Here is a 26,387-nt window from a genome sequence, read left to right as displayed (position 1 = left end):
AGGTGACTAATCCAAGAGCAAAATCTGAGGATTGATAATACCTGAAACATCTAGATTACAGGAATTCCACAAACCTCTTAATATTATATGCAAAACTATATGGATATGTGCATTTTTCCTAGAAGTCTGTTTAGACCTTTTAGACTTTCAAAGGGGTCCAGGATTCAAAAGTTATAAATGGCTGACCTAATAAATTATTTTCACACTACTTTATCTTTAGAAAACTCAAAGTCTGCTAAAATATTCACTCCCTAATGACACATATAAAAAGGAATTCTGCTGCCACAACATGCCATATTCACCTCTTGCTCATTGGAAGACCATGGAGGACACCTCCCCACTTGATCTCTGTAACACAGGTGGCAGCATGCCTGAGAGGAAGCAGGGAGAATCATAAGCAAGAGCCGAGTCTAGTCCCGATTCTGATACCAATTAGAGTTGCCATTTCAAACTACCCTGGGCCTCAGGTTCACACTGGGATGACACCTATTCAGTTATACCCAAAGGTTGCTGGAGGATTCAAGTCAGATACTGGTATAAAACTGCTTTAAAAGCTAAAGGCTAAAAATATATAAGGTACAAAAGAAGGATAAGGAGAAGAAAAAACTTTTTTTTCTAAAATCACAAAGCAAATCAATGGAACCGAAGAGTTGAATTGCACCCTATTAAAAAAAAAAATGTGTCTTTATTTTAAATAAGGGAGAACATCTGGCACCCCAGGCTCCCAAGTGGGCTGTTCTTTTTTTCTCCTTGCCCTTTCCCCCAACCCTGCTATTTTTGCTGTCTGTGTCCATTCGCTGTGTGATCTTCTATGTCTATTTCTCTTTTTTTGTCTTTTCTTCTTGTTTTCTCCTCTAGGATTCACCAGGGTTCAATCCTGGGGACCTCCGATGTGGAGAGAGGCTCCCTGTCATTTGCGCCCCCTCAGTTCCTGGTTTCTGTTGCAATTTGCCTTGGCTCTCCCCTTCATCCTTCTTTTTGTTGTGTCACCTTGCTGTGTGGCTTGCCAAGTGGGCACGCCTTTACCAGGAGGCCCTGGGGATCCAACCCGGGGCCTCCCATATAGTAGACAGAAGCCCAGTCACTTGAGCCACATCCACTGCCCCTAAGTGAGTTACTCTTAATTGGGGCTGCATGAAGTTTTATGTATATATATATAATTTTTTTTTTTTAAATAAAAGCAAAGTTGTAACATTATAGGATGCTTCACTGGCCTGGAGTGCACTTACTGGTGAATTCCTGCACCTACTGTACCATATAATATCAACACAGAAAGGATGAGTGGTGATGTAATGTCTGAGGCCAAGCATGTACTCAAGGCCATTTTGTTGGATTCACAGGGTACAAGTTAGCTTTTTTCTCCAGGATTTGGGACAGACTGTTTTCATTATCATGTTTTTGTCTTTACCATCTATCAAGTTCACATGAAAGACCTGTGTAAGAAATCCCTGTGCTCAGATACTCCAGCACTCAGCCCTTTCAAGAAAGCTTTAGTATACTTTCTCTTTCATTCCTCTTCCCATTTTCAGCAAGATGTAGGGATTACCAGGCTAGGCATTAGATGACACTAAAGCAAGAGAAGTTTTAAAAATTATCAGACTCTCCACTTTCAGGCCACATACCTACTAGCCTGAAAGACTTATTTCTCAGAAGCCTGAGCCGACCAGCTGGATGCTCACAATCTAGGACAAGAGCCATTTAAGGAATTATGAAAGAAAGGAAAATAAAAGTTAAGTGTTGCCTTATAAGTGTGTACCAGAAAAGCTAGCAGGTAGAAAACTGGCATTCTTTTTTAACCCTTTTAAGAGGTTGGCTCCCTAAGTATTCTGAGGAGAGTGCTAAGTTTGGGAGATGGAATGTCCCTGTCAGGCTTCAAGGAGAAACAAAAAAACAACAAAAATCTAAGTTATGATACAAAAATAAAGAGAAACCTCCTGAGAAAGGAATGCTTTTTTTACTGCAAGATTCCTCACTGTATTGTAAGACCAGAAGGTAGGCTGGATAATATGAAGTTCAAGGGATTAGTTAGGGGTAATTGTTTCTGCTTATCCACAATCTGGTGTCACTTATGTCACCTGATCTGATGGTAGAAGTATCAAACCTGAATAATTAAAATAGAAATATAAACAAACCATTTATGTGAAGCCAAAAATAGCAAAGACATTATATATAGGGCTTTGAATTTATATTTGAATTGCCACCTGGGAGTGTCATGGGAATGTGTCTAGCACAGCATCTGGCACACAGTAGATGCTCAGTAAAGTTCTGCTTTCATTTTTTAAAAGATGAGGAGGAAAAAAAGACATGAGATTAGGAAGTGTTCAGAAGGAGCCAAGGAAGGAACTTCCCTCCATTCACCCATGAATTTGTGACTAAACATCATGCTGAAGCACAAAGGTTTTAAACTGGTACCTCTTGGGCAGAATCGGTATGGTAAACAGACTTGTTTCAACCATACAATGAAGTATGAATTAGTTGCAATATTTAAAAATTAGGAGATTTCACATAAGTCTTTTATTTCTGGCTTCTGAAGAAAATCAGAGGTCCTGGCAACACTGAGGCCCGCATGGCAACAACGGGTTGAAGCTGAGTACTAGCGTCCATTTAAATGGATGGGGGCTTTCCAATTGGCCACAGTTCCCACTACTGCCTATTGATTACTTCCAGCAAACTTCACTTATTTTTGCTGCCTGCCCTGCTTATGTTGGCATCGAATTGTGACCATTTGCACAGTGAAAGGAGTCTCTACTGACAAGCTCCAAAATCCAGGTTCTAGTCTTGGCTCAGCTATTGATTTGTATATGTCTTGACTTGTATACTCAACTTCTCTGAGCCTCAGTTTTCTCCATCTGTAAAAGGTTTTATACAAAATGATCTCTAATAGCTGTATAATTAGAATTACTCTACAATGATGGCAATGACTTTGGGGGAGACACAAATTAGGCTCAGACTATTTCACGCTTTATTTCCTAAGTCTAAATTCTTGAAACGTCCATTTCATTTTAAGGCTAATGAATTACCTATTGAACCTATGATGGTCGAAAAAGAAGTACAGGCTCCATTTGTGTGGACTAATATAATCATAATTAGAAGTCAGAAGACTATCTCATACTACACATGCTGCCTTTCTTGACTATATTCATTCCTATTATGGAAATTTCTCAGATTCCTCTGTGAGACGGCTACCCAGTCTATGACTAAATGAAGAGTTCCAGAGCACAGAGCCCCAGGCTCCGGGTGTTCTCGGTGTATACAGGAACATGGTCAAATATTAAGACCAATATAAGGAAAAGATGGGCTTTAGAATTTGAAAACTATATACGCCAGTCCTACAGATCATATTGTAACTGTGGCAGCTGCTGCTTTAGTCATGAATTTGGGAAGTTAGAGCCTCTAAATCACCTTTGAGAGACATGGTCTAGGACTGAGAAACTCTCAGTAAGTTTGGCCTCCTGTGCAACAGGATAAGTTCAAAAGATTAGTTTCATTGGAAATCCATTTTTTAATCATCCTTCTAAATGTCACTGGAAATAGGGGGAAAAATGGTACTTATCAATCCTGATTTAAAGTTGGAGAAGACTTAGTGGCCAAAAAGCTAAATAACATACATTGACCAAAGTACTTAAAATTCACTTCAACAAATATTTACTGTGCTCTCACTGTGTGCCAGGCATTGTGCCAGACAGGACAACAATGAATTAGCTACATTTCTTAAACCACAAAGAGTGAACACAAAATCCAAACATATATCTCTGTTCTTCCTATTCCCCAACCTATATACCTCTGATAATCTATTAATATACGATTTTTTAAGACTTTAACTCTGTAACTAATCTAAAATTAGATAAATGATTTGCATCCTCCTACATCCAAGGAAAACTACTGAGCCCAACCAAAAGCAGTTTAGTTTGTCAGAAGATACAGCACCCAGGCTCTTGCCACAGGCCAAAAGCCACATATAATAAATTAGTCAAATCTGAATATAGAAAATCAAAACCATTCAATGTTTTTTATCATTACCTGAAAGGCAAAAACAGTTACTTCTTTTCAACATACATATCCAGGACCATCATAAAATATCTTGTGTGGCTCTGTCTATGACAATACCTGTCCCAATATATAAGGGCAAACTGGATAATTACTGTCTAAGTCAGAGGTTCTCAAACAGGGGCAGTTCCCTCCTTCCCCGACAGGGTACAATCTGACAATGTCTGGAGACATTTTTGGTTATCTGGGGGACAACTGGAAGAAGTATTACCAGGATATAGTGGGGAGAGGCCAGAGATGCTGATAAACATCCTATAATGCACAGGACAGCCCCAAATGACAAAGAATTATCTGGCCAAAAGGCCCATGGTGTCAAGGTTGAGAAACCACAGTCTAGGTGTGCTACATTTTGGCCTTTGTTCCATCTAGGTCTTTTAAGGACTCCATGCAGACAGCCTCTGGCTGCTATTACAAAACCTGAAGAACATATAATATCCATTTTCTTTATCTTTTTCACCTTTCCCTCTGCCCCTGTGTGCTTCTGGCAATAAAGCCTAATAAACTGCTATACTTAGGACATGCTGTTGCTTGCTCTATGAAATAAAAATCACATGCATATGGGAAGCAGATGTGGCTCAAGTGATAGGGCTTTCACCTACCATATGTGAGGGCCTAGGTTTGATCCCTAGGGTCTCCTAGTGAAAAAGAAGAAGAGAAAGCATTCCTGCATGGTGAGCCAGTGCCCATGTGGTGAGCCAGTGCCCGTGCAGCAGGCTGAGTGCCTGTCTGGCAAGCCGGGTGCCCGTGTGGTGAGCTAGTAGTGCTGGCACAAGTGAGTCACGCAGCAAGATGATGACACAACAAAAGAGAGACAAAGGGGAGAGTCAAGGTAAAGCATAGCAGAAACCAGGAACTGAGGTGGCACAGCTAACAGGGAGCCTCTCTCTACATCAGAGGTCCCTAGGATCAAATCCCAGTAAATCCTAGAGGAGAAAAAATGAGAAGACCAAAAGAGAAACAGATACAGAAGATCGCACAGCGAAGGGATACAGACAGCAAGAACAGCAGGGTTGGGGGAGGGGAAGGGAAGAAAATAAGTAAGTAAATCAATCAATAAATCTTAAAAAAAAATCACAGGCATAAGAGGAAGATGAAAGATGGAAAATTAACAAAAGGAAGGAAGAAGGAAGGAAAGGGTTTGATTGTCATTTCCACAGATAAATGATGCTAAACCAACCATTCTGCATAGCAGGCAATTAGCTGGCCTACTGTGTGTCTGATCATTTCTAAAAATTGCTTCTTTCTACCCAAGGAACAGATTATCTACAGCACCATATAAGCAGGTGAAAACTAAGTCAATCAGTCACTGCAGCCTTCCCAAGGAGACCACCTATATAACTGAGGCCACCTAGTGGACTACAGTATAGATCTCAGCTAAACAGGCATTAGGATTCCAATTTGAGTACAAATTCTGAATTTGGATATATATTCTCTACTTAAAAATGAGAAATCCTTAGCCTAGAAAACATAAAAGACATTCTTAGTTTATTTAACATTCAACTCAATTCAACAACCATTAATTATGCTTCTACTCTATAGATTAATCCTAAACTATGATATTGGGGAGATTCTAAGCAACTTTATGCTAGGGAGAAAAATCCTAGCTTCTACTTTCAAAGAGCAGAGTCTTGACAGATTCTCAAAGAACTGTTCCTTTTATGCCTCTCACCCACAAATAACTAAAGAGATGAGGTAGAGTATGTGAGATTTGTATGTCAAAATTTGAAAGTATAACATAGTTGGTTGATGGGGCCCAAAGAGGAGCACTCTAAGTATTAGCAAAAGACTAAGAAGTTTCTGTTTTTCCAATCTAGATGTGAAGATAAATTTGCTGTGCTTGAGAAAAAAAAAGTATATTTGTTTATTTGATTAATCCTTCTTTATATTTGCCTTCACTTAGCTCGATTGCTGAGACCAGTCTAACTGGTCCTCTCACTGACACCCACTTCAGAACTTCTGATGTCAAGACAGACAGAAGAAAGAATGCCAAATATTTTCTTTCTTTTTTTAAAGATTTATTTTATTTATTTCTCCCTCCCCTTCATTGTTTGGACTTGAGTCTGTTTGTCTTCTCACTTAAGCCATGTTCATTCCGTTTTGTGTGTCTCTCATTTTGTTCTTCCTCCTGTGTCTCTAGTTACGTCATGTTGTGTCAGCTTGCCATGCCTGCCCATCACATCAGCTCACTGTCTTGCCCGTCTTCTCTAGGAGACACCAGGAACCTTTGCTTCCTGCTTTATTGTGTGTCTCATCCTGCTTTTCTTTTTGTGTCTCTTGTTGCATCGTCTTGTTGGATCAGCTTGCCGTGCCTGCCTGATGTGCCAGCTCACTGTCTTCTTTAGAAGGCACCAGGAACCGAACCACAGACCTCCCGTGTGGAAGGTAGGAGCCCAATTGCTTAAGCTACATCCACTTCCCAAGTATTTTCTTAAACTGCCAGCTTTAAGTCAACATCAGTGTCTAAATTCCCAATGAGACTATGAAAAAGCTGGAGATTCACAGCTTGGGTTTCCATTCCCATTTGCCATACTGGCAGTAAAAATAAAAAAGTCAGCATCTGGCTCCCTTTCAGAAAAGCTGCTCAGCCCATTTCATCTAAGAAAAAGTTACCACACCAAGAAGCCACTCAAGACACATGTCTCTTGGATGGTACTTAGGGTGTTTCATTCATTATATTTTATTGGTACAAAAAGATTTCTCTCTTCATTGGCAGGCTAATTTTCCATGGCCTCCCCTTTATTTTCAAGTGACCATTCTCAGAACCTTAAACACTGCTCACAAACTTGGCAGAACTAGGTTTGCCGGCCTTGGTTTTTGGTGTGTGCCTCCTTTGTACTCCTTTGTTTTTGGTGTGGCAGTTTTGATGAAGGAACTATCAAGTTAGAACCCCAGATAGTCAGTCACTTTCTCCTGACAGATGCAAACAGGAAATAAAGATCAACACAGAGAGAAGAAAGCATAGGCACAAGAAGTCAAAGCACTTACTTGGTCACGATCTCCTGCAAAACAGCAGCTTTTCATGGTACAAGAGTTGAAGTAGCCCTGATTGTCAAACTGGAACACAGGCAGGCGGGAGTGGATGTCATACAGCACAGGGGGCAGGCGACGCCTCAGGGCCAGGAGCTGGGTCCCGTTGCTGTTGAATCTCACACTCATGGCGCTTTGGAGGGATAGGTTGCCACCATAGCGTAGGAGAGAACTGGAAAGGAAAAAGTACAGGTTGTGTGTGAGAAAGGATGGATAAGAGTCTGCAAAACACAGTGAACTGACTTCACAGCATGGGCTCAGAACCTCATGTTAGGCTTGTACATCTGAATTTCAGCAGAATATTTCTATTCAGTAGCTAGAAGGTAATAATGGGCATAAGAATGACTTCTTAATTACATTAAAGCAAGTTTTATTCATGCATTCATTCATTTTAGGAGGTACCAGGGAAATGAACCCAGGACCTCATACATGGTAAGCAGGCACTCAACCACTGAGCTCAATCTGCTTCCCAATGGGAGTTGTTTTTTTTCCGTTTCTTTTTTTAAATTTAATTTTATTTATTTATTTTTTATTTATTTAATTCCCCTCCCCTCCCCCGGTTGTCTGTTTTCTGTGTCTTTTTGCTGCGTCTTGTTTCTTTGTCCGCTTCTGTTGTCGTCAGCGGCACGGGAAGTGTGGGCGGCGCCATTCCTGAGCAGGCTGCTCCCTCCTTCGCGCTGGGCAGCTCTCCTTACGGGCACACTCCTTGCGCGTGGCACTCCCCTACGCGGGGGACACCCCTGTGTGGCACGGCACTCCTTGCGCGCATCAGCACTGCGCATGGGCCAGCTCCACACGGGTCAAAGAGGCCCGGGGCTTGAACTGCGGACCTCCCATGTGGTAGATGGACGCCCTAACCACTGGGCCAAAGTCCGTTTCCCTTTCCGTTTCTTTGTGTGTTTGTTTTTAGGAGGTACCAGAGATTGAACCTAGGACTTCATAGATGGGAGGCAGGTGCTCAACCACTTGAGGTACATCTTCTTCCACATTTATTTTTATTTTTATTTGTTCAAAGAGAATTGTTATATTCCATTGGCATAATTAGAAAGTAAATACTAAAGACATTTTTAAAAAATGTACATGTAAAGCAAGTAGAACAACAAATGGAAAAGCATGATGACTTATTTTCCTTTACAATTCCCAACAAGTTTATATTTAGTTTTGAAATACACATTGGTTAATACATATAATTCCACTTATCTAGCCTCACAAGGAAGTGGCAAATTCTGGTTCCCCTAGTATTCTTCTGTAGTTTCATAAAATTCCTAACATTTTTTAAATATCCCACAATATATTCTAAATAATTTCTTTTGATGACTCAGCAGACACTTCTGATTTTATAGCTAACCAGGATAGTCATGAACATTAATAATTAAATACTACTAGTAAAAATTAAAAAGGTTTATGTGTACGTTTTACTTTCTGATAGTCAGTATCCTTGACTATCTGGACACTACTTTATTATGGAGGGATGACTGCTTACTGTCCATTCATAGCCAACTTCTCTTTTGTATTTCAGGTTCAATCATTAGAGCATTGAGTTACTGGGAGGAAAGTGAGCTAAAGTATATGCATCAGAGATGCTGCAGTAATGAGCAACAAGGCCTATCTTGCTCTGCCTTACACAGATATTGTTATGGGCAGGAAGTAGACCTAAAAGTTAAGAGAAAAATAGTTTAATGAATTCTAGGGAATCATAGAGTTGGAAAGGGCCTAAAGAAGCCTAAATCAGGGTGTAGCAGATTTATTGAAACATTTTTAAGAAAGAAACTTTAATAACATTTTAATAAGCAAAAACTTGGGTTACATGCCCCCAGAAAAGTTTTCAATTGAATGAAAATAACACATTTTCTTTTTTTGGCAAGAAGGAGATGGGAAAGATTAAGGGAACAGGAAAGAAGATATCCTATAGGAAGAGGAGATGAAACCACAGTGTAGAGGCATCTGCCATCCTGCCCTGATCATATAAACAGCCTCCATTAACACCAGCCACTGTCAGTCCTGTGTCCTCCAGAGTAGTCTTCTCACCACAGGGAAGAATGCTCTCTGACAGCACCTAAGTATGGAAACAAGGCTTGGGCAAAACAGTCTTTAATCTTCTTATGATTGAAATTAAAGGAAAGAAAGAGACTTGTAAACACCATCCCTAGAACTCTAGACATCAAGGAGATGCCTGGTGCTCCTGCAGGCCCCATGTAATAATTTCTGCAGAGAAATGTTCTTTTAATGGTCCTAAACACAAGCTGCACTTACTCACACAGAGAGAATTAATGACAGGGTTGTCAGATCTTAGGCATTTCCTTTGCAGAGTGCCCTAGCTGCCACAGGCATATCCCGTTATCTAAACACTCAGCTCAAAAACAATGAGAGGCTTTCAATCCAAGATCAGTTTGGAGTGTGCAAATAAACTAGCATCTGTAGGTCTGAGGAGTAAGGGGTGGAAACAAGACTCAGTAAAAAGAAACTTGGCCAGCCCCACAAGCCATAGCAGAGTTTACACCAGGTGAGGCACTGCTTACAGGAAAGCTGCGACTTCTGGCAAATGCCCTTTCCATCTGTTAACAGGAACTTCCTCTGCAATTCTAGTCGGGCCTGTAAAGAAAGTCTGGCCAAGGGAGGCATCCAGGCCCATCCCATCCCTGTGCAAGCTCCTTGATCACCGTCTGCAATCTGGTCACTCTACAGGGGTCTGTTTGTGGGTTCCAGGATAGTGACTAACTTTTCTCTCGCCTATACTCCTATTTCTAACACAGAGAGGGTGCATAGGCATCTTGCTACTAGAATGCTTAAAGAGGCTATCTATTGTGATGATGAATGCACAACATTGTGATTATACTAAAAGCCATTGATTATATACTTCAGATAAATCGTATAGTATGTGAACATGTCTCAATAAAATGGCTTAATAAAGAAATAATTGTGCAAGAATACCAGAAATAGCAGCTATGTACAGCAGGGGAAATATAGAGTGATTGAGAGGTAAAGAATTTTCTTGTCTGTTTTTTTGTTTATTATTACTATTATTGAAATAATGAAAATGCTCTAATAATGATTGACGTGAGGAATGCACAACTATGTGATTATACCAAATACCACTGATTGTACTCTTTGGATTAATTATATGCTTTATTAATATGTATCAATAAAATTGATTTGTAAAAAAAAAATCATAAAGTAGAGGAGTGGATGTGGCTCAGGTGTTGAGTGCCTGCTTCACACATGGGAGGTTCCAGGCTTGGTCTTCTCCAGGAAGAGTAGTCAAGATACACATATAGGAAAATGGATGTGGCTCAACCATTTGGGCTCCTGTCTACTATATAGGAGGTCCAGGGTTCAATGCCCAGGGCCTCTTCGTGAGGCAAGCTGGCCCACATGGCCAGCTGCCCACATGGAGTGCCAGCCGATGCAGGAATGTGGTCCCCACGCAGGAATGCCGCCCCGCATGGGAAAGCCACCCCGCGCAGGAGTGCCGGTCGATGTGGAGAGCCAGCACAGCAAGATGACTCAACAAGAGGCACAGAAGAAAGAAAATAAGAACACATAGCAGAATAGGGGAGCTGAGGTACTGCAAGAGAGTAATTGCCTCTCTTCCACTCCAGAAGGTCCCAGGATCAGTTCCTGGAGCTGCCTAATGAGAATACAAGCAGACACAGAAGAACACATAGTAAATGGATACAGAAAGCAGACAACAGGGGGAACGGAGGGTGGGGAGAAATGAAATAAAAATAAATCTTAAAAAAAAAAAGATACACATATAATATCAATGATTCTATAGTTTATGGTTCTAACTCTAGTGCACATGAGAAATCATCTGGGATTTTTTTTTTTATATATATTCTCAGGAACCACCCCCAGATATTCTAATTCAATCTGGGAAGATCTAGGAATCTGAATCTATTAGTTAATTCTGATGCAGGTGACTTTCAAGCCACACTTTGAAAAACATGATTCCACATTGGATTTTTTTTTTTCATGGAAAAGGGGACAAGGGAGAAAAGCCAGCCACACAATATGGCACATTTACAGCCCCAAGTCTGTCAGCAGAAGGACTCTAATTCCTTTTTTTTTTTTTTTTAAAGATTGATTGATATTTCCCTCACCCCCTACCCTTCACCCCCACCTGTGTCCATTCGCTGTGCATTCTTCCGTGTCTGCTTGTCTTCTCTTTAGGTGGCATTGGGAACCAATCCTGGGACCTTCCAGAGTGGGAAAGAGGTGCTCAATCTCTTGCATCACCTCAACTCCCTGGCCTGCTGCATCTCTTATTGTCTCTCCTGTCTCTTTTTTGTTACATCATCTGGCTGCGCCAGTTCTCTGCTCAGGCCAGCTTGCCACACGGGCCAGCACTCCTGAGTGGTCCAGCTTGCCTTCACCAGGAGGCCCCGGAAACCGAACCCTGGACCTCCCATATGGCAGACAGGAGCCCAATCACTTGAGCCACATCCACTTCCCAACTCTAGTTCCTTTTAAGTTCTACTCCACCAACAATGCCTGTATGAAATGTGTTTTTTTTTTCCTGCCCATAATACTTTCCCTGAAAGAGAAGTTGTTTCTCATTTCCCCTTGGAAAACTGAGGGTGACTTTATGCAACAAGAATGCCTCAGTCTTGACTCACTTTCTGTACTCTGGTCTTGATAACAGAGATGCTACTATCTCCCCTTCTCCAGAGAAATGGCTGCTATTACACAGTTAATGAGATGGGCAGCATCTCAAAAGGGCTAGCAACAAATTAAAATGAGTTCAAATCAGAATGTCCCTATAAAAAAAATAAAAGCAATCTATTCCCAACCTGTCTTCAACCAAAGATTTGCTGCAAAATGCAACTAGAATGGAGTCAGACATGATACAAAGGTCAGCATGCAAAACACTCAGGATGAAAAGCAAGAGACCCTAGGAAATCAGGAAAACATTTCTCACTAGTGTAGTCTCCTGTTTTGTCTTGTTTTTTCTATTGCTCAATTGGACTTTTTTATTGATCTGGTGAGGTGAAAAGAATTTTTATTTTAGGAGGTACCTGAGATTGAACCCAGGACCTTGTATATGGGAAGCAGGCATTCAACCACTGAGCTACATTCACTCCCCAATGAAAGAGTTGGTTTTCTCATGTTTTTTTTGTTTGTTTGTTTGTTTTTAGGAGGTACAGAGAGTGAACCTAGGACCTCATACAAGGGAAGCAGGTGCTCAACCACTTGAGCTATATCTGCTCCCCAAAGGAATATTTTTTAAAATAGTTGGTCAAGATTAAGACCCTAGAACAGAGGAGAGATAGGCAGAGGCTGTTTCCAGGGAAGGTGGGGAATATCATGTCCAGCACAAGACCAGGGTATCAATAAATGTTCCAAGATCAGACTTCTTCAGTCTAAGTTTCCACAAATCCATGATTAAGTAATTCATATCCTACCTGATGGTGTCAATAAGATTTTCCAAAGTCCACTGGCATAAATTTTTGATAGTTTCTATGTGAAAGTTCCATAAGACTTGAATAATGTTCGGAGTCAAGGAACACATGATACATAATTTATCTGTTGTGGGAAGAACTGCTTCATTCTAACTCATGAACATCAGAACTGGCATCATACAACACCAGAGAGGCAAAAGTAAGGTTGATTAGGTGAGGGGAAAATTTCTCACCACAGTTGCTGCTTTAGGACAGGATGACCTACAAGGAAAATGGGACCCAACCCAGAGAATATGGCAAATCTTGGAGTATGCTAGAATTAGGTAAAAAGTGAACAAGTTCAAGGAGTTATAGCCCATACTGGTCCCATTCAACTGTGTTCAGGGTTCCAATGATTCCTTGATCATTTCTTCTACGGGAGTAGGAAGGGAAGTAAAGAATGAAGGCTTTGTCTCTTATTTTTTCTAATACGATGCTCAGTCCCCAGCTTGAGACTTCTCTAGAGGAAATCAAACTGTTGGACAACCTGAGAAACACTGCACTGAACAAATTTATTTTCTCTAGAACATGATTTACCACCATGCCTCTCTGGCTTGAAATAGAGATTATGGGCTCAGTATTAATGGTAAAAATTCCTTCCCTTTTTTGACATTCAAAATTTCAAACTCGGGCCACTGCCATGCCATCCAGATTGAGAGAGACCTGGAAACTCAGGGGCCATGTGAACCATGGCCACAGCCATAACAGCAAACACTGGAAAAGCATCTAGGAGGCTGGGGTAATACTGGTGGCATGCATCATCACAGGATCAACTCGACAAGTATCACCCAGGTTACTTTAGGAAGGGTGGTATGAGACATTATCACTTGAAGAGGAATCAGAGCTCCTGTCTAACTGTAAACCTTGATAAACTGTGGACCTTGGTCAATGAGCAGACATGGGTAAATGCTGCCAAAAACAAGACTGGAGCTACTCCCATCATTGAAGTGGTGTGATCAGGCTACTACAAAGTTCTGCAGAAGGGAAAGCTTCCAAAGCAGACGGTCATCGTGAAGGCCAAATTCTTCAGCAGAAGAGCTGAAGAGATGATTAAGGGTGTGGGGGGAGCTGATGGCCTGGTGGCTTGAAGCCTTATGGAGGAAGGTTCATTAAATGCTAACATGCTTTTCCCTTGTGTAGACTCTGAGTGTAGACTCTTCAGCACTCTACATCCCTAACTGTGCAGCTTAATGTTGAACATAGTCAGCATCAGGAACCCACCCTAACCAAGGTTCTAGGACAAAGAATGTGGAGGCCTTAGCCAATCAGCAAACTTGAACCTTATTTTCATCTATAAGAATGGTAACCTGTTGATAATTTTAGTTGAATACCTGTTTGCATTGTTTATAGTGAGTGGGTGGGAGAATGGACCCTTTTCTATTCCATGGGGATCAAAAGAGAAGACTCAGTTTCAATGTGTCACCTCTACAGAGGGACAGAGTGATAGAGTTGAGGCAATTCTATAGAGCTAAATTCTTGATCCCAAGGGTTTTTTCCTAGGTCCTTTATTTTGGACCAAGCCTTTCTAATTTTAACCAGAATCTAGGATTAATAGTTTTTTCTTCTAGTCAAAATTATATCTAGTGGAGAAAACTGGGAAATCCTGAAGGCCAGAAACTGAGTTAGGTTTTCTAGGATTTATACCTTCCTGTTAAAGCCAAACCATGATAATTAACAGTACTTGTGTGCAGATAAGACCTCAGTGTAAATTATTTGCTATGCTTTTATGGTTCTGGAATTTTAGACTATTCACCCAAAATAAGTCTAAAACCCTGAGTAAAGAAAAAAATTTTTTAAACTTGACTAAGATTGGTATAAGGGCTTGTCTAAACGTCTCATAAGGAAATCTTTACATAACCAAACTGCATATCCAGCACCTCCACGGAGGAAACATGGATGGCAAGTAGGGCAATGCTTCCAACCATCCTCTTTCAGAACAGGAAACATGTCCAGAGTTTAAGTGATTTGGAGCCAGGTTTTTGCCTTTTGTCCAGAGATCCCCAAAGCTGTGTTAAGCCAACCAATATCTCAAAGCAAATTAAGAGACCTAACAGGTTTGTTTTAGGACATTCAGACTTTTCCACAAAATTAGGGATGCAACATTTAGTGATTTAGTCATCTGAGTTCATCAGATGACTTGACTTGCACATAACCTGGCTAATTCAGAATCCTCTCCACCCACCCCAATCTTCAGGAAGTAGAGTTTTATAAGTAGTCATTGAGCCTTCATCTTAAAATATCTCCTGTCCTACTACCTCACCGAGTATGTAACTAAGGAGGTAGAGCTTAATAAGCAGTGGGTAGCAGAAGGAAGGAAAAAGCAAGTGGAAGGAAGAAGATTGAGATGGCAGTTGCTAGAGTAATAGTAACAGTGCAGTAAGTGAGTAGAGAACTATGCAGGTAAACAGTCAGTCTCTGACAGCAAAAGAAACTAGGCAGGTGCTAAGTACTGGGTGGAGCACGGTTAAAGAAGAAAACAGTAAGGTTTGGGGAAAATTCTATGCAGAAGAGAGTCTGAAAAAAAAATCATGATCTGTGACTTTCTAATAAGAACTCTTATGTAAATAGTTGAAAACAAGAAAGGCACATAAAGAAAAGGTGAAAGGCCAAACTGGTGACTGATGAGGCACAATTATAGGAAGATGGCTCATCTCATACAGTAGCCACTCATTGAGAAAGCATCTAAAAACACAGTCACCAATAACAAAATGGCTTAGAACTTTTTAATATTAACTCTTTGTAATAAATATAGTTTATACTGTATCCCAGTACACTCATTTATTTAGCATAAATTCATTAGAGAACAATACCTACTGCCTACTACATGTAAGGCACTGATTTTCTATTCTGTATTTTCTATTTAATAAAAACATATGGATATCTAAATTGATTTCACAACCCACTGGATTTTTGAAAAAGCCTCCAAACTTGTCACCTTGCTTCTACTTTTTTCCATTGTACTGTTTATCCTCAACAAAGCAGCCAGAAGCACATTGAACCATGAGTCACATTTTATCATTTCTCTACTGAAAAAACCTCCAGTGGCTCCCATTCCAACCAAAGTTAAAATCAAATTCCTTACAAAGCCTTCAAGGCCCTAAACAAGCTCTTTGTACTCATCCCTAACCCCTCTAACCTCCCCTCCTAGCATTCTTTCAGCCTCACGGTACCTTCTTTACTGTTCCTAGAACATGTCAGGCATGCTTCTGCCACAGGGCTTTTGCAGTTGCAGAGCCTGTGGCCTGGAATGCTCCTTACCAGATATCAGCATGGCTCATTCGCTTACCTCTTTATTCAAATATCATCCTCAATGAATCCTTTCCCTATGCAAAAAATACAACTTCCCCAATTCTCCTTATCTCCCTTGCCTGCTTTATTTTCCTCTACTGCAAACATCACCATCTAACATATTATATATTTATTACGTATTCATTTGATTCTTATTTGTCTTTTCCCACTAGACTATTACCTTTTATATCTTTTCCCTGCATATACAAGTATTTACACAGTGCCAGACACATAAGAGGCCTTCAATAAATACCTGTTGAATGAATGATCCAATGGGTCATGATCAGCAGTTTGAAAAATCCTAACCTAGAACATTTAAAAAAAAATAACCACCAGGAAGGGTCACATGGTTCTTGACATTTGTCTGCCCATGAAACCTAATCCTGAGAGGTAAGCAACAGAAGAACGAAAAATCTGAGAAACAATAGGAGACTTGGAGGTCATCTAAGTCAAAATTCCCTTTCACAAATGAAGAACTGCAGCCCAGAAAATAAAGTGATTTGCCAACAGCCACCAAGGTCTCCTGCTCTGTGCATGATACCACCCAACATCCTTCAAGTGAGTTAAATTCACCCACATGCTAATTAAGCAAATGGCCAATAAGAAGGAAGAATTTAACAGGTGTCTTAATTATATCTTGCACTTTTAAAGCAAATTCCTGATTCTTGCAGAACAAAAGTTCAAAAGGAAAAGCAACAATTAAGTTTTAAGAATTCAATTACAAGTTAAGAAAAAAGAAAACAGATTTATCTAATACCTTTTAGAAGGTGACCACTGAATTCTACAGGTTTTGAATATATGTTCTACCCAATTATATTTAAAAATAATGATAAATGTATTGAGTGACAGGTATACTAAGACTAACAAGAAGGTATATTAACTAAAATATAGGATTTGGGTTTATTTTCTTTATAACTTTCATTTTATCTACCAAGTTTTTCTACAATGAATGTGAATATCTATAAGCAAAATAAAATAAGTTATTTCATAATGCCTTCTTATACACAATCCCTCTTTCAAAAGGGGACCACTGATGACAGCTTTGAAAAATGTATGGGAGTAGGGAATTTAAAGAGGCTCTTTATGGAAACTTTAATATGCTGTCTCACAGGATTCTGGTATAGATGCTAACTTTGAAATTAAGTCATTATTTTAAATTCACATAATGATACCCAAACAAAAATTTTCAAAGTACTCTGAAATTTCAGTGTCCCTCACCATCCATTTCAATGACAGCAAATAATATCCCTCCTTCGATAGTTTCTAGTTTCTAAAAGGGCACTGGTTAGCACTGGACACGGACAACAGGTTAAACGTAAAACTACAGTCAGTTGGATTTCTTTCTAAAGATATACTATTCCACTTCCAAAGTATCCATAAATAAATGGCAAAGATGTATTATCAGAATAGGAAACAGACTCAAAACACAAAGCTATTTTATGCAGAATCCAGAAACATTAATGATCTACTACCAATTTATGGGGAAACCAGGGTCAGAGGAACATGCTAAATGACATGCAGTCAGCATCATATAGAATGTGAGAAATTCTTTAAGACTATCTGGTTTCTTCAACAAAAACTGGAAGGAAAAAAAGGTGAGGGTGGCCATTTGCTTATTTAGCATGTGGGTGAATTTAACTCACTTGAAGGATGTTGGGTGGTATCATGCACAGAGCAGGAGACCTTGGTGGCTGTAGGTTAAAAGAGACTTAGAAGTCATATCAACTAATTGCTTTATGTGGATCTTATCTGAATTCTGATTCATAAAAACCAACTGTAACAAACATTTATGAGACCACTAAGGAAATCTGAACTGTAATTAGATATGTGATAATATTAAAAAGTTATTGCTGGGAAGCAGATTTGGCTCAAGGGATAAAGCGTCTGCATACCACATGGAAGGTCCAGGGTTCAAACCCAGGGCCTCCTGACTCGTCTGATGAACTGGCCCACGGGCAGTGCTGATGCGCACGAGGAGTGCCGTGCCATGCAGGGGTGTCACCTGCGTAGGGGAGCCCCACACGCAAGGAGTATGCCCCTTAAGGAGAACTGCCCTGTGTGAAAAAAGCACAGCCTGCCCAGGAATGGCACTGCACACTCGGAGAGTTGACACAGCTAGATGACACAGCAAGATGATGTAACAAAAAGAGACACAGATTCCCGGTGCCGCTGACAAGAATGCAAGCAGACACAGAATATCACACACAGCGAATGGACACAGAGAGCAGACAACGGTGGGGGGTGGGGGAGGTGGGAAGGGAAAAGAAAGAAATTAAACAAAAACAAAACAAAACAAAAAGGTCGAAACAAAAATGTCCATCAACAGATGAATGGAGAAACAAAATATGGTATATCCACACAATGGATTATTATTCTGCCATAAAAAGCAGTGAAGTACTGATACATGCTACAATGTGGATGAATCTCAATAACATTATGTTAAGTGAAAGAAATCAGACACAAAAGGTCACATATTGCATGATTCTATTTAAATGAAATATCCAGAATAGGTAAATCCAAAGACACAGAAGCATATTGGTGGTTACCAAGGGCTGTAAGGAGGGGGAAATGGGGAATAACTGCTTACCGGTTTTATTTTGGGCTGATGAAAATGTTTTCCAATAGACAGAAGTGGTGGTTGCACAACATTATAAATGTACTAAACACCACTCAATTGTTCACTTTAAAATGGTTAATTCTACGTTATGTGAATTGCATCTCAATTTCTTAAAAAATATATCTTTTAGAGATATGTATTTAAGCATTTACAGAGGAAATGATATATGAAAATTGACTCACAATAATTGGGGAAGGGGTTTACAGATGAGAAATAAAAATGAAACAAGATTGTCCATAAGCTGATAATTATTAAAGTAAGGTGAAAAGTTAGAGGGGTTCATTTTACTATTCTACTTATATTTGAAATTTTTTACCATAAAGTTTTTTAAAAAGAAAAGTCAACATTTGATTCTAAAATTAGAAAGTCCACTTGATGTAGAATTTTAGTAACTGGACTTGGGGAGTATTGAAGAAATTACATAAAATGGTACATGCTTCCAAAACTCCCACCCATTCACCAGGCATTCTCCAGATGCTATGGTCTAAAGCTAAGTTTCTTGTTATGAAAAGCACATTTGTGTTTGGTGAGAAAGAATGGACACAAGAAAGCTCTGGCCTAAAGCCCAAAGCTCAAGGTCCCAAGAAATGTGGTAGCAAACTCAACGCAAACTTCTCTGAATAACCACAGCTTCCATCTTGCAGGATAAACAAAGTTGTTCATTTACCTGGGGCATTTATTTTTAAAAGGCAGATTCACAGGACCCATCCCAGACCAACAGTTCAGTCTCTGGGTAGGTGCTCCAGGAAGGAACAGTTTTTAAACTCCCAAGGTGATTCTGATGCCTCCAATCATTTTGTGAGGATACCAGCAGCTTAGTCTTCCAGAGGGCAAAACTCAGACTATTGCTCCCCCTTGTGGCCAGAAAGCCAGAAAGCAACTTTACCATGGCACCTGGCTTGCTCTCTCACGTAATTCTGACAGAAGTGTTCAAAGCCCAGTAAGAATTCTTACAACCTTTTCTGAAGGACTTATACCTTAGATACAACATTTGGAGCCACACTGTTAACACTCCAGGCATTAATAGGTCCAGAAAACATTATAGAAAACTAGCTTTGAAAATACAGTCTTCTACTATGAAGCATTATGAATGCAGCGATACATGGGAAAACATAACGAATATAATTTATAGACTATAGTTAACAACAATATTGAAATGTTTTGGTAACAAAAGCAAAGAAGGTACTATATTAATGCTAAAGGTAAAAAAAAAAGAATACAGGGTTTGGTTTTGTGAGATATGAATATGATTAAGCATTCCCTGTTCATTAATAAGGAAACCTTGGGGGAGTGGATCTTGCTCAGTTGGATTTGGTTCCTGATTCCTCCTAAAGAAGACAAACAAACAATGAGCAGGTAACAAGCAAAAACAAATGAGCAGAGAGAAGATGTGGCTCAAGCAGTTGAGTGCCCGCCTCCCACACAGGAAGTCCCAAGTTCGGTTCCCGGTGCCTCCTAAAGAAAAACAATGAGCAGACAACAAGTAAAATAATAATAATAATGAGACCTTGACTATGTCATTTCACTAACCTGTGTTCATCTGTGTACAGTTCTGAACACTAGAGGAACAACTGAGTTAACTGTTGGAATTAGATGAGATAAAAGTTCCTGGACAGAACTTTTTAGGAGTAATGCTTCCATAACTTGTTGAACTGCCATTTTCTGTTATTTATTTTTTGAATTTGAAATAAAGTTCGAAGAAGAAGAAGAATAAAAAGCAGACTCTTTTGGGATAAGTATATAATACTGCAGTCATTCAGTATTTACTGAAGTTCCATAATGTTCTAAGCACTGTGCTAGGCAACAGAGATTAAAGATCAATAAAGCATGGCTCTGTCCCTAGAAATTCACAGGAAACCAATGAGTAATAGCACAGATTAGGACAAGTACCTCCTCTGTGAGAAGCAACTCATGGGTGCTGAGAAGGAAATCAAAGACATAGTACTGGTTTAGCTGGAGAGATGAGACATGGTCGTATTAAAAGATAATTAGGGAAGTGGACTTGGCCCAGTGGTTAGGGCGTCCACCTACCACATGGGAAGTTCGCAGTTCAAACCCCGGGCCTCCTTGACCCGTGTGGAGCTGGCCCATGCGCAGTGCTGATGCGCGCAAGGAGTGCCCTGCCATGCAGGGGTGTCCCCTGCGTAGGGGAGCCCCATGCCTAAGGAGCGCATCCTGTAAGGAGAGCCACCCAGTGCAAAAAAAAGTGCAGCCTGTTCAAGAATGGCACCGCACAAACGGAGAGCTGACACAACAAGATGACACAACAAAAAGAAACACAGAGGGAAACGGACTTTGGCCCAGTGGTGAGGGCGTCCGTCTACCACATGGGAGGCCCGCGGTTCAAGCCCCGGGCCTCCTTGACCCGTGTGGAGCTGGCCCATGCGCAGTGCTGATACGCGCAAGGAGTGCCGCGACACGCAGGGTGTTCCCCGCGTAGGGGAGCCCCACGCGCAAGGAGTGCACCCATAAGGAGAGCCGCCCAGCGCGAAGGAGGGAGCAGCCTGCCCAGGAATGGTGCCGCCCACACTTCCTGTGCCGCTGCCGACAACAGAAGCGGACAAAGAAACAAGAAACAAGACGCAGCAAAAAGACACAGAAAACAGACAACCGGGGAAGGGGAGGGGAAATAAATAAATAAAAATAAAATCAAAAAAAAAAAAAAAAAAAAAAGAAACACAGATTCCCAGTGCCACTGATAAGGATAGAAGCGGTCACAGAAGAATACACAGTGAATGGACACAGAGAGCAGACAATGGGGGGGGGGGAGGATGAAAAATAAATTTAAAATCTTAAAAAAAAAAAGATAACTAATGATCACAAGCAGGAAATGACACACATAACATGAATGCTACAGCTCATAAATAATTTACAGAGGTTCTGAATAGAGAGACCTTCCTCTAGAAGTAAGGGAAAGCTCCATTCATTCAACTAGTATTTATTCTTAGCATATTCTATGCTAAAACTATGCTAGCTACTGAGGACATAGTGAGTGAAGTAACAGATGCTTTAAGAGTATGTAATGGGGTGAAGTGTGGAAAGATTCCCTGATGAGGTACCATTTGATCCTGGGCCTTGAAGGGTAATGATTTGAATAGGTAGAGAAAAGTCAAGGGAAAAGGAGTAATTCTGGGAGCGATGTGGCTCAAGCAGTTAAGTACTGCCTCCCATGTAGGAGGTCCCAGATTCAGTTCCTGGTGCCTCCTGAAAAAACAAACAAGCAAAACAAACAAACAAAAAAACCAACTTGGAGAAGGTGGTCTAGATGTATGTGTCTTAATTGAGGGAAGGAGTGCAAGGGGAGAAAGGAGACTGGCATAAGAGAAGGGACAAACTGCTTATTTAAGGAATTTGGATTTTATTCGGTAACATGTCATACATTCATTTAATAAATATTTTCTTGGAGCATCCCATGTTATAGGTTCTGGGGATATAGAGATGAATGAAGACAAGAAGAAATTAAGGGAAACGGACTTTGGCCCAGTGGTTAGGGCGTCCGTCTACCACATGGGAGGTCCGCGGTTCAAGCCCCGGGCCTCCTTGACCCGTGTGGAGCTGGCCCATGCACAGTGCTGATGCGTGCAAGGAGTGCCGTGCCACACAGGGGTGTCCCCTGCGTAGGGGAGCCCCACGCGCAAAGAGTGCACCCATAAGGAGAGCCGCCCAGCGCGAAGGAGGGAGCAGCCTGCCGAGGAATGGCGCCACCCACACTTCCAGTGCTGCTGACGACAACAGAAGCGGACAAAGAAACAAGACGCAGCAAAAAGACACAGAAAACAGACAACCGGGGGAGGGGAGGGGAATTAAATAAATAAAAATAAATCTTTAAAAAAAAAAAAAAAGAAGAAATTAAAATTACTGGGTAGGAGGAGAATGGAAAAGTGCTAAAATTTAAGGATATGAGCTATATGCCAGAAGCAAGAGACAAGTTAGGCAACTAGTGCAGACAGTACTTTGTAGAAAGAGTGATACAAACCTGAAATGGAGCAGGAGCATTGAGAACTGAAGAGTAGCCAGACACTATCATAGAGAAAGGCTGACTGGTTATGATACAGGGAAAGAGAGTTATATGGGACTCTGGAATTTCAATCTGGATGACTAATAAATATTAATGAAAAACAAGCTAAGGAATACAAATGATCAAAAAAAGAGAGAGAAAGAAAGAAAAGAAAAAACAAGACAAACAAAAGGAAAAAAGAGAAGAAAATGAATAAAAAAGAAAAAAAAGGAATACAATTCTGGGGAGAAAACAAACTTTTTATTAAGGGTCTCAGTAAAATGGAACATTTTCATGAGTTTTAGGGGTGTGTGTGTGTGTGTATGTGTATCTGGTGAAGATGGGTGAGTGGGAAGAAAGAGAGGGAAAAACAAGAGTGGCTAACCAGAAGGCATGCCTCCTAAATAGAACTAATCATTTTGACATATAAATTCCAATGGTCTCCAGCTTTTCTGCTGAATTTTCTAGAAAATCATCTAAACTACTGGGTCCTCTTAATTTTTTCCTCTCTCCTCTCTTGCCCCTCCAAACTTAAATTCCCTAAGGAACTGCTACAATATCACCATATCAGAGTCATACAATGAGAGAGTCATGGTAAAGAATGTAAATACCCACTCAAAGATCACAGTGATAAAAAAGGACAATTAAAAAAATACAAAAGAAAAAATATCCACCTACTGTCTTCCTCGGAATTGAGTTCTCCCTCTTGACTACAATGGTAGCTATGAATAAAGTCATCCTTGCTTGTTTTAAAAAAAAAAGATAATAGTGACTTTGGATTCTTTTTTATTTTAAATTATTTAAAAGTAATGCAATCAAATACATTAATTTTAACCATACAGCTCAATAAATTTAGCTAAATACACACCCATGAAACTACCACCCAGATCAAGATAATAAAACACCAGAAGTTTCCCTCATGCCTTTTTAATAAATACCCTACTTAGAAGTAACCACTATTCTTACTTTTATAACCTGCCTGTTCTTGGACATCATATAGCGTGTACTCTTTTGTATCTCATTTCCTTCACTCATCACTATGGCTATGCAATTCATCCACGTCAATCTGTATATCTGAAGTTCATTCTTTTTTATGTCTGTGTAATATTTCACTGTAGGGATAGTCCACAATTTATCCCTTCTCCTTTGATGGACATTTGGGTTGATTCCAGTTTGGGACTATTAAATAAAGATGCTTTGAGAATTATTGTACATGTCTTTAATGGAAATATGTATTTTTCTTAAGTATACATAAGTATAAGATTGCTGGGTCACAGTCATATGTTTAGTTTAGTAGATACTGACAAATAGTTTTCCAAAGTGGTTGTACCAATTTACACTCGCCTAAAATGTATGAGAATTCCAATTGTTCCACATCTTTGCCAATACCTGGTACTTTCAGATTTTTAAATTGTAACCATTGTGGGTATACAATGATAACTCACAGCAGTTTTAATTTGTACTTCCCTGATGACTAATGACCTTGACTACCTTTCAAATGCTTATTGGCTATTTGGATATCCCCTTTTGCAAAGTACCTATTCAACATTTTTGCCTATTTTTAAAATAGAGTTATCTTTTTCTTTCTGATTTATAGTTTTTTGCATAGTCTGGATATAAATCCTTGTTCAAGACATGTATTATCAATATTTTTTCCTAGCTTATGGACTTATCTTTTTACTCAATAGTGTCTTTGATGAACAAAAGTTCTTAATTTTAATGAAATCCAATGTATATTTTTTCTTTTATATATAGTGCTTTCTATGTCCTGTTCAAGAAATTTAGGAAACCTTTGTCTACCCTCATGGCCTTGCATTCAGAGAAGGATGCCAAGGCCAGTGGAGCCTCAATCTTTAAAGTCTCAACAAACATCAAAACATAAGAACCTTCTCCAACCTTTGAAGAGAGCCTGTGCTCTCTATTTTCCCATTAATTTTCCCATAATAGTATTGATGTGGGCTGTGGGTGGGAAGTTGTTCATCTCTTTGTAGACAACCTGAGCTGTATGCGTCCTGAGCTGTGCGTGTAGGACAGTAAGAGCTGCAGCCCTGCCCTTGGTAACCATGGCAATGACTCCAGTCCCCCAAAAAAACAATTTAGCAATGCAAATTCTATAAACTTTAAATATTCAGGGAAAATGCAAACCAAATGTGCCAAAAGCTTACCTAGAATATAAAAGATACATGTTAATTCAAGCTTATTGAGCACTGAAACAAAGAATCATTTGGCCCCTCCTCTGTATAAAAAGAACTCAAAAATCTTGTTCGGGGCTCAGGTTTTGAACAGAAAGCTCCCAAGTCTGGCCGGCCATAAATAAATTACTTTTCCCTTCCCAAGATTATAATGAGTCCTGGCCTTTTCATACGCAAATAATGGAACCTCTCTCGACGTCTACAACAATATGAGCAACATTTAAACACAATGTGGGGGAAGCAGATGTGGCTCAAGTGCTTGAGCTCCCACCTATCATACGGTAGGTCCCAGGTTCAGTTCCTGGTGCCTCCTAAAGAAGGCGAGCAAGATAGCGTGAACTGATGCAACAGGCAGGCGCAGCAAGCTGACACAACAAGATGACGCAACAAGAGATACAAGGAAAGCATAATGAGAGACACAACAAAGCAGGGAGCGGAGGTGGCTCAAGCAATTAGGTGCCTCCCTCCCACATCGGAGGTCCCAGGTTTGGTTCCCAGTGCCTCCTAAAAAGATGACCAACACACAGTAAATGCAAATGTGTGTGTGTGGGGGGGAGAAATAAATAAATCTTAAAAATAAGTAAATAAATACATAAATGTAATATGGCAGAAATTGCCAGGCTTGTTCAGAAGGCAAGAAGTTATATTTAATCTGGTCTCTACAGGAAAAGGATTGGCACAGGTCCCACAGAGCAAACATTTAAAGTAGAGGTCCCAGAGCCAGCTGAGGTCTTAAGAGCCATTTCCTTGAAATAATTGGAATTTGTATTTATTGCCCATTTTCAGATGCGTCAATTACACAACATATAAAAGCACCATCTTGTAAGGTCTTTATAGGAATTCCTTACCCCGTTTTATTACTGAGTGGGAAAGAACCACTCTCTTTATTATCCTTGTCAAAGCAAGAAACTGTTACCTGTCATAGAACTGTTCATGACAGAAAATGAAGAGATTATAAGGGAGAGAGGTAGTGAGTGAGAAGACAGTTAAAACAGGCAATGAAAAGGGTAAGATAAGCAGAGTGACAGTGAGGGAAATTTTGCTTTTCCTGAACTCTCTAGATGTCAGAGAATCTCAATTCTAAAAACTGTTCAGAGACCATGGCAATATTCTAAGCAAGACATAACAAGGGTGTTGGCGGTGACATGGTTGTGAAAAGACATCAGCAGAAATAGTCTAAATGAGCTTAATAAAACCTTGTCCAAACATGAAATGTATACTTGTACATGGGAAAACTCCTCTCCCATCCAGTCACCTATACTCACACATCCCCAGAATATGACCCACTCACTACTGCTAAAATCGCTGAAGGAGACCTTTCAAACTCCAAAGCCTACAGGACCAGGCAAGTAATGTAAATGAGGGAAGCACACCTGTGTAAGACAATCCATGCGTGATGGGACCCTTAATACACCATGACTCAGCTTCAGATGACTGTTGTCATATGAGAATAAAAGTCCAGTGATATCTTTTGTCTTTTTCAAACTTCTAAACTTTAAATCACAAAGGCCAAACAAAATGTCTGTGGGTGGAATCTGGCTTGTGGGCAGCTAGTTTGTAACCTTTGTTCTAAAACTTTCCAGCAGGTTTTCAGGGTTAGAAGAGCAAGAGACTTGGAAAGCCAACATGTATACAGGGTCTGGGTCAATAGGAAGTGGAAAGGGGTTTAACTTTCAAGAAGCAAAAAGGCTAAAGGACTCAGATTCCAGTTTTGGGCAGGTCTATATTGGTGAAACTTGAGAGAGGAATCCTGAAAAAGTTCTATTGCAAGAAGGTACAGA

The 26,387-nt window shown here is 40.2% G+C and overlaps 1 protein-coding gene across 5 annotated transcripts in view; it reads right to left on the bottom strand.

Annotated features, from left to right (window-relative positions):
* The window catches only part of DCAF5 (DDB1 and CUL4 associated factor 5), a 118,582-nt gene that overhangs the window by 47,039 nt on the left and 45,156 nt on the right, over positions 1-26,387 (bottom strand). For all 5 annotated transcript variants that reach the window (XM_004477318.5, XM_004477319.5, XM_058293224.2 and 2 more), the window contains one exon: positions 7,033-7,246. In XM_004477318.5, coding sequence (XP_004477375.1) covers positions 7,033-7,246 — 214 coding nt within the window. The remainder of the gene's footprint in view (positions 1-7,032; positions 7,247-26,387) is intronic.

Source organism: Dasypus novemcinctus, chromosome 3, assembly GCF_030445035.2.
Source record: "Dasypus novemcinctus isolate mDasNov1 chromosome 3, mDasNov1.1.hap2, whole genome shotgun sequence".
Taxonomy (NCBI): Eukaryota; Metazoa; Chordata; class Mammalia; order Cingulata; family Dasypodidae; genus Dasypus; species Dasypus novemcinctus.
This window is presented reverse-complemented; position numbering and strand designations above follow the sequence as displayed.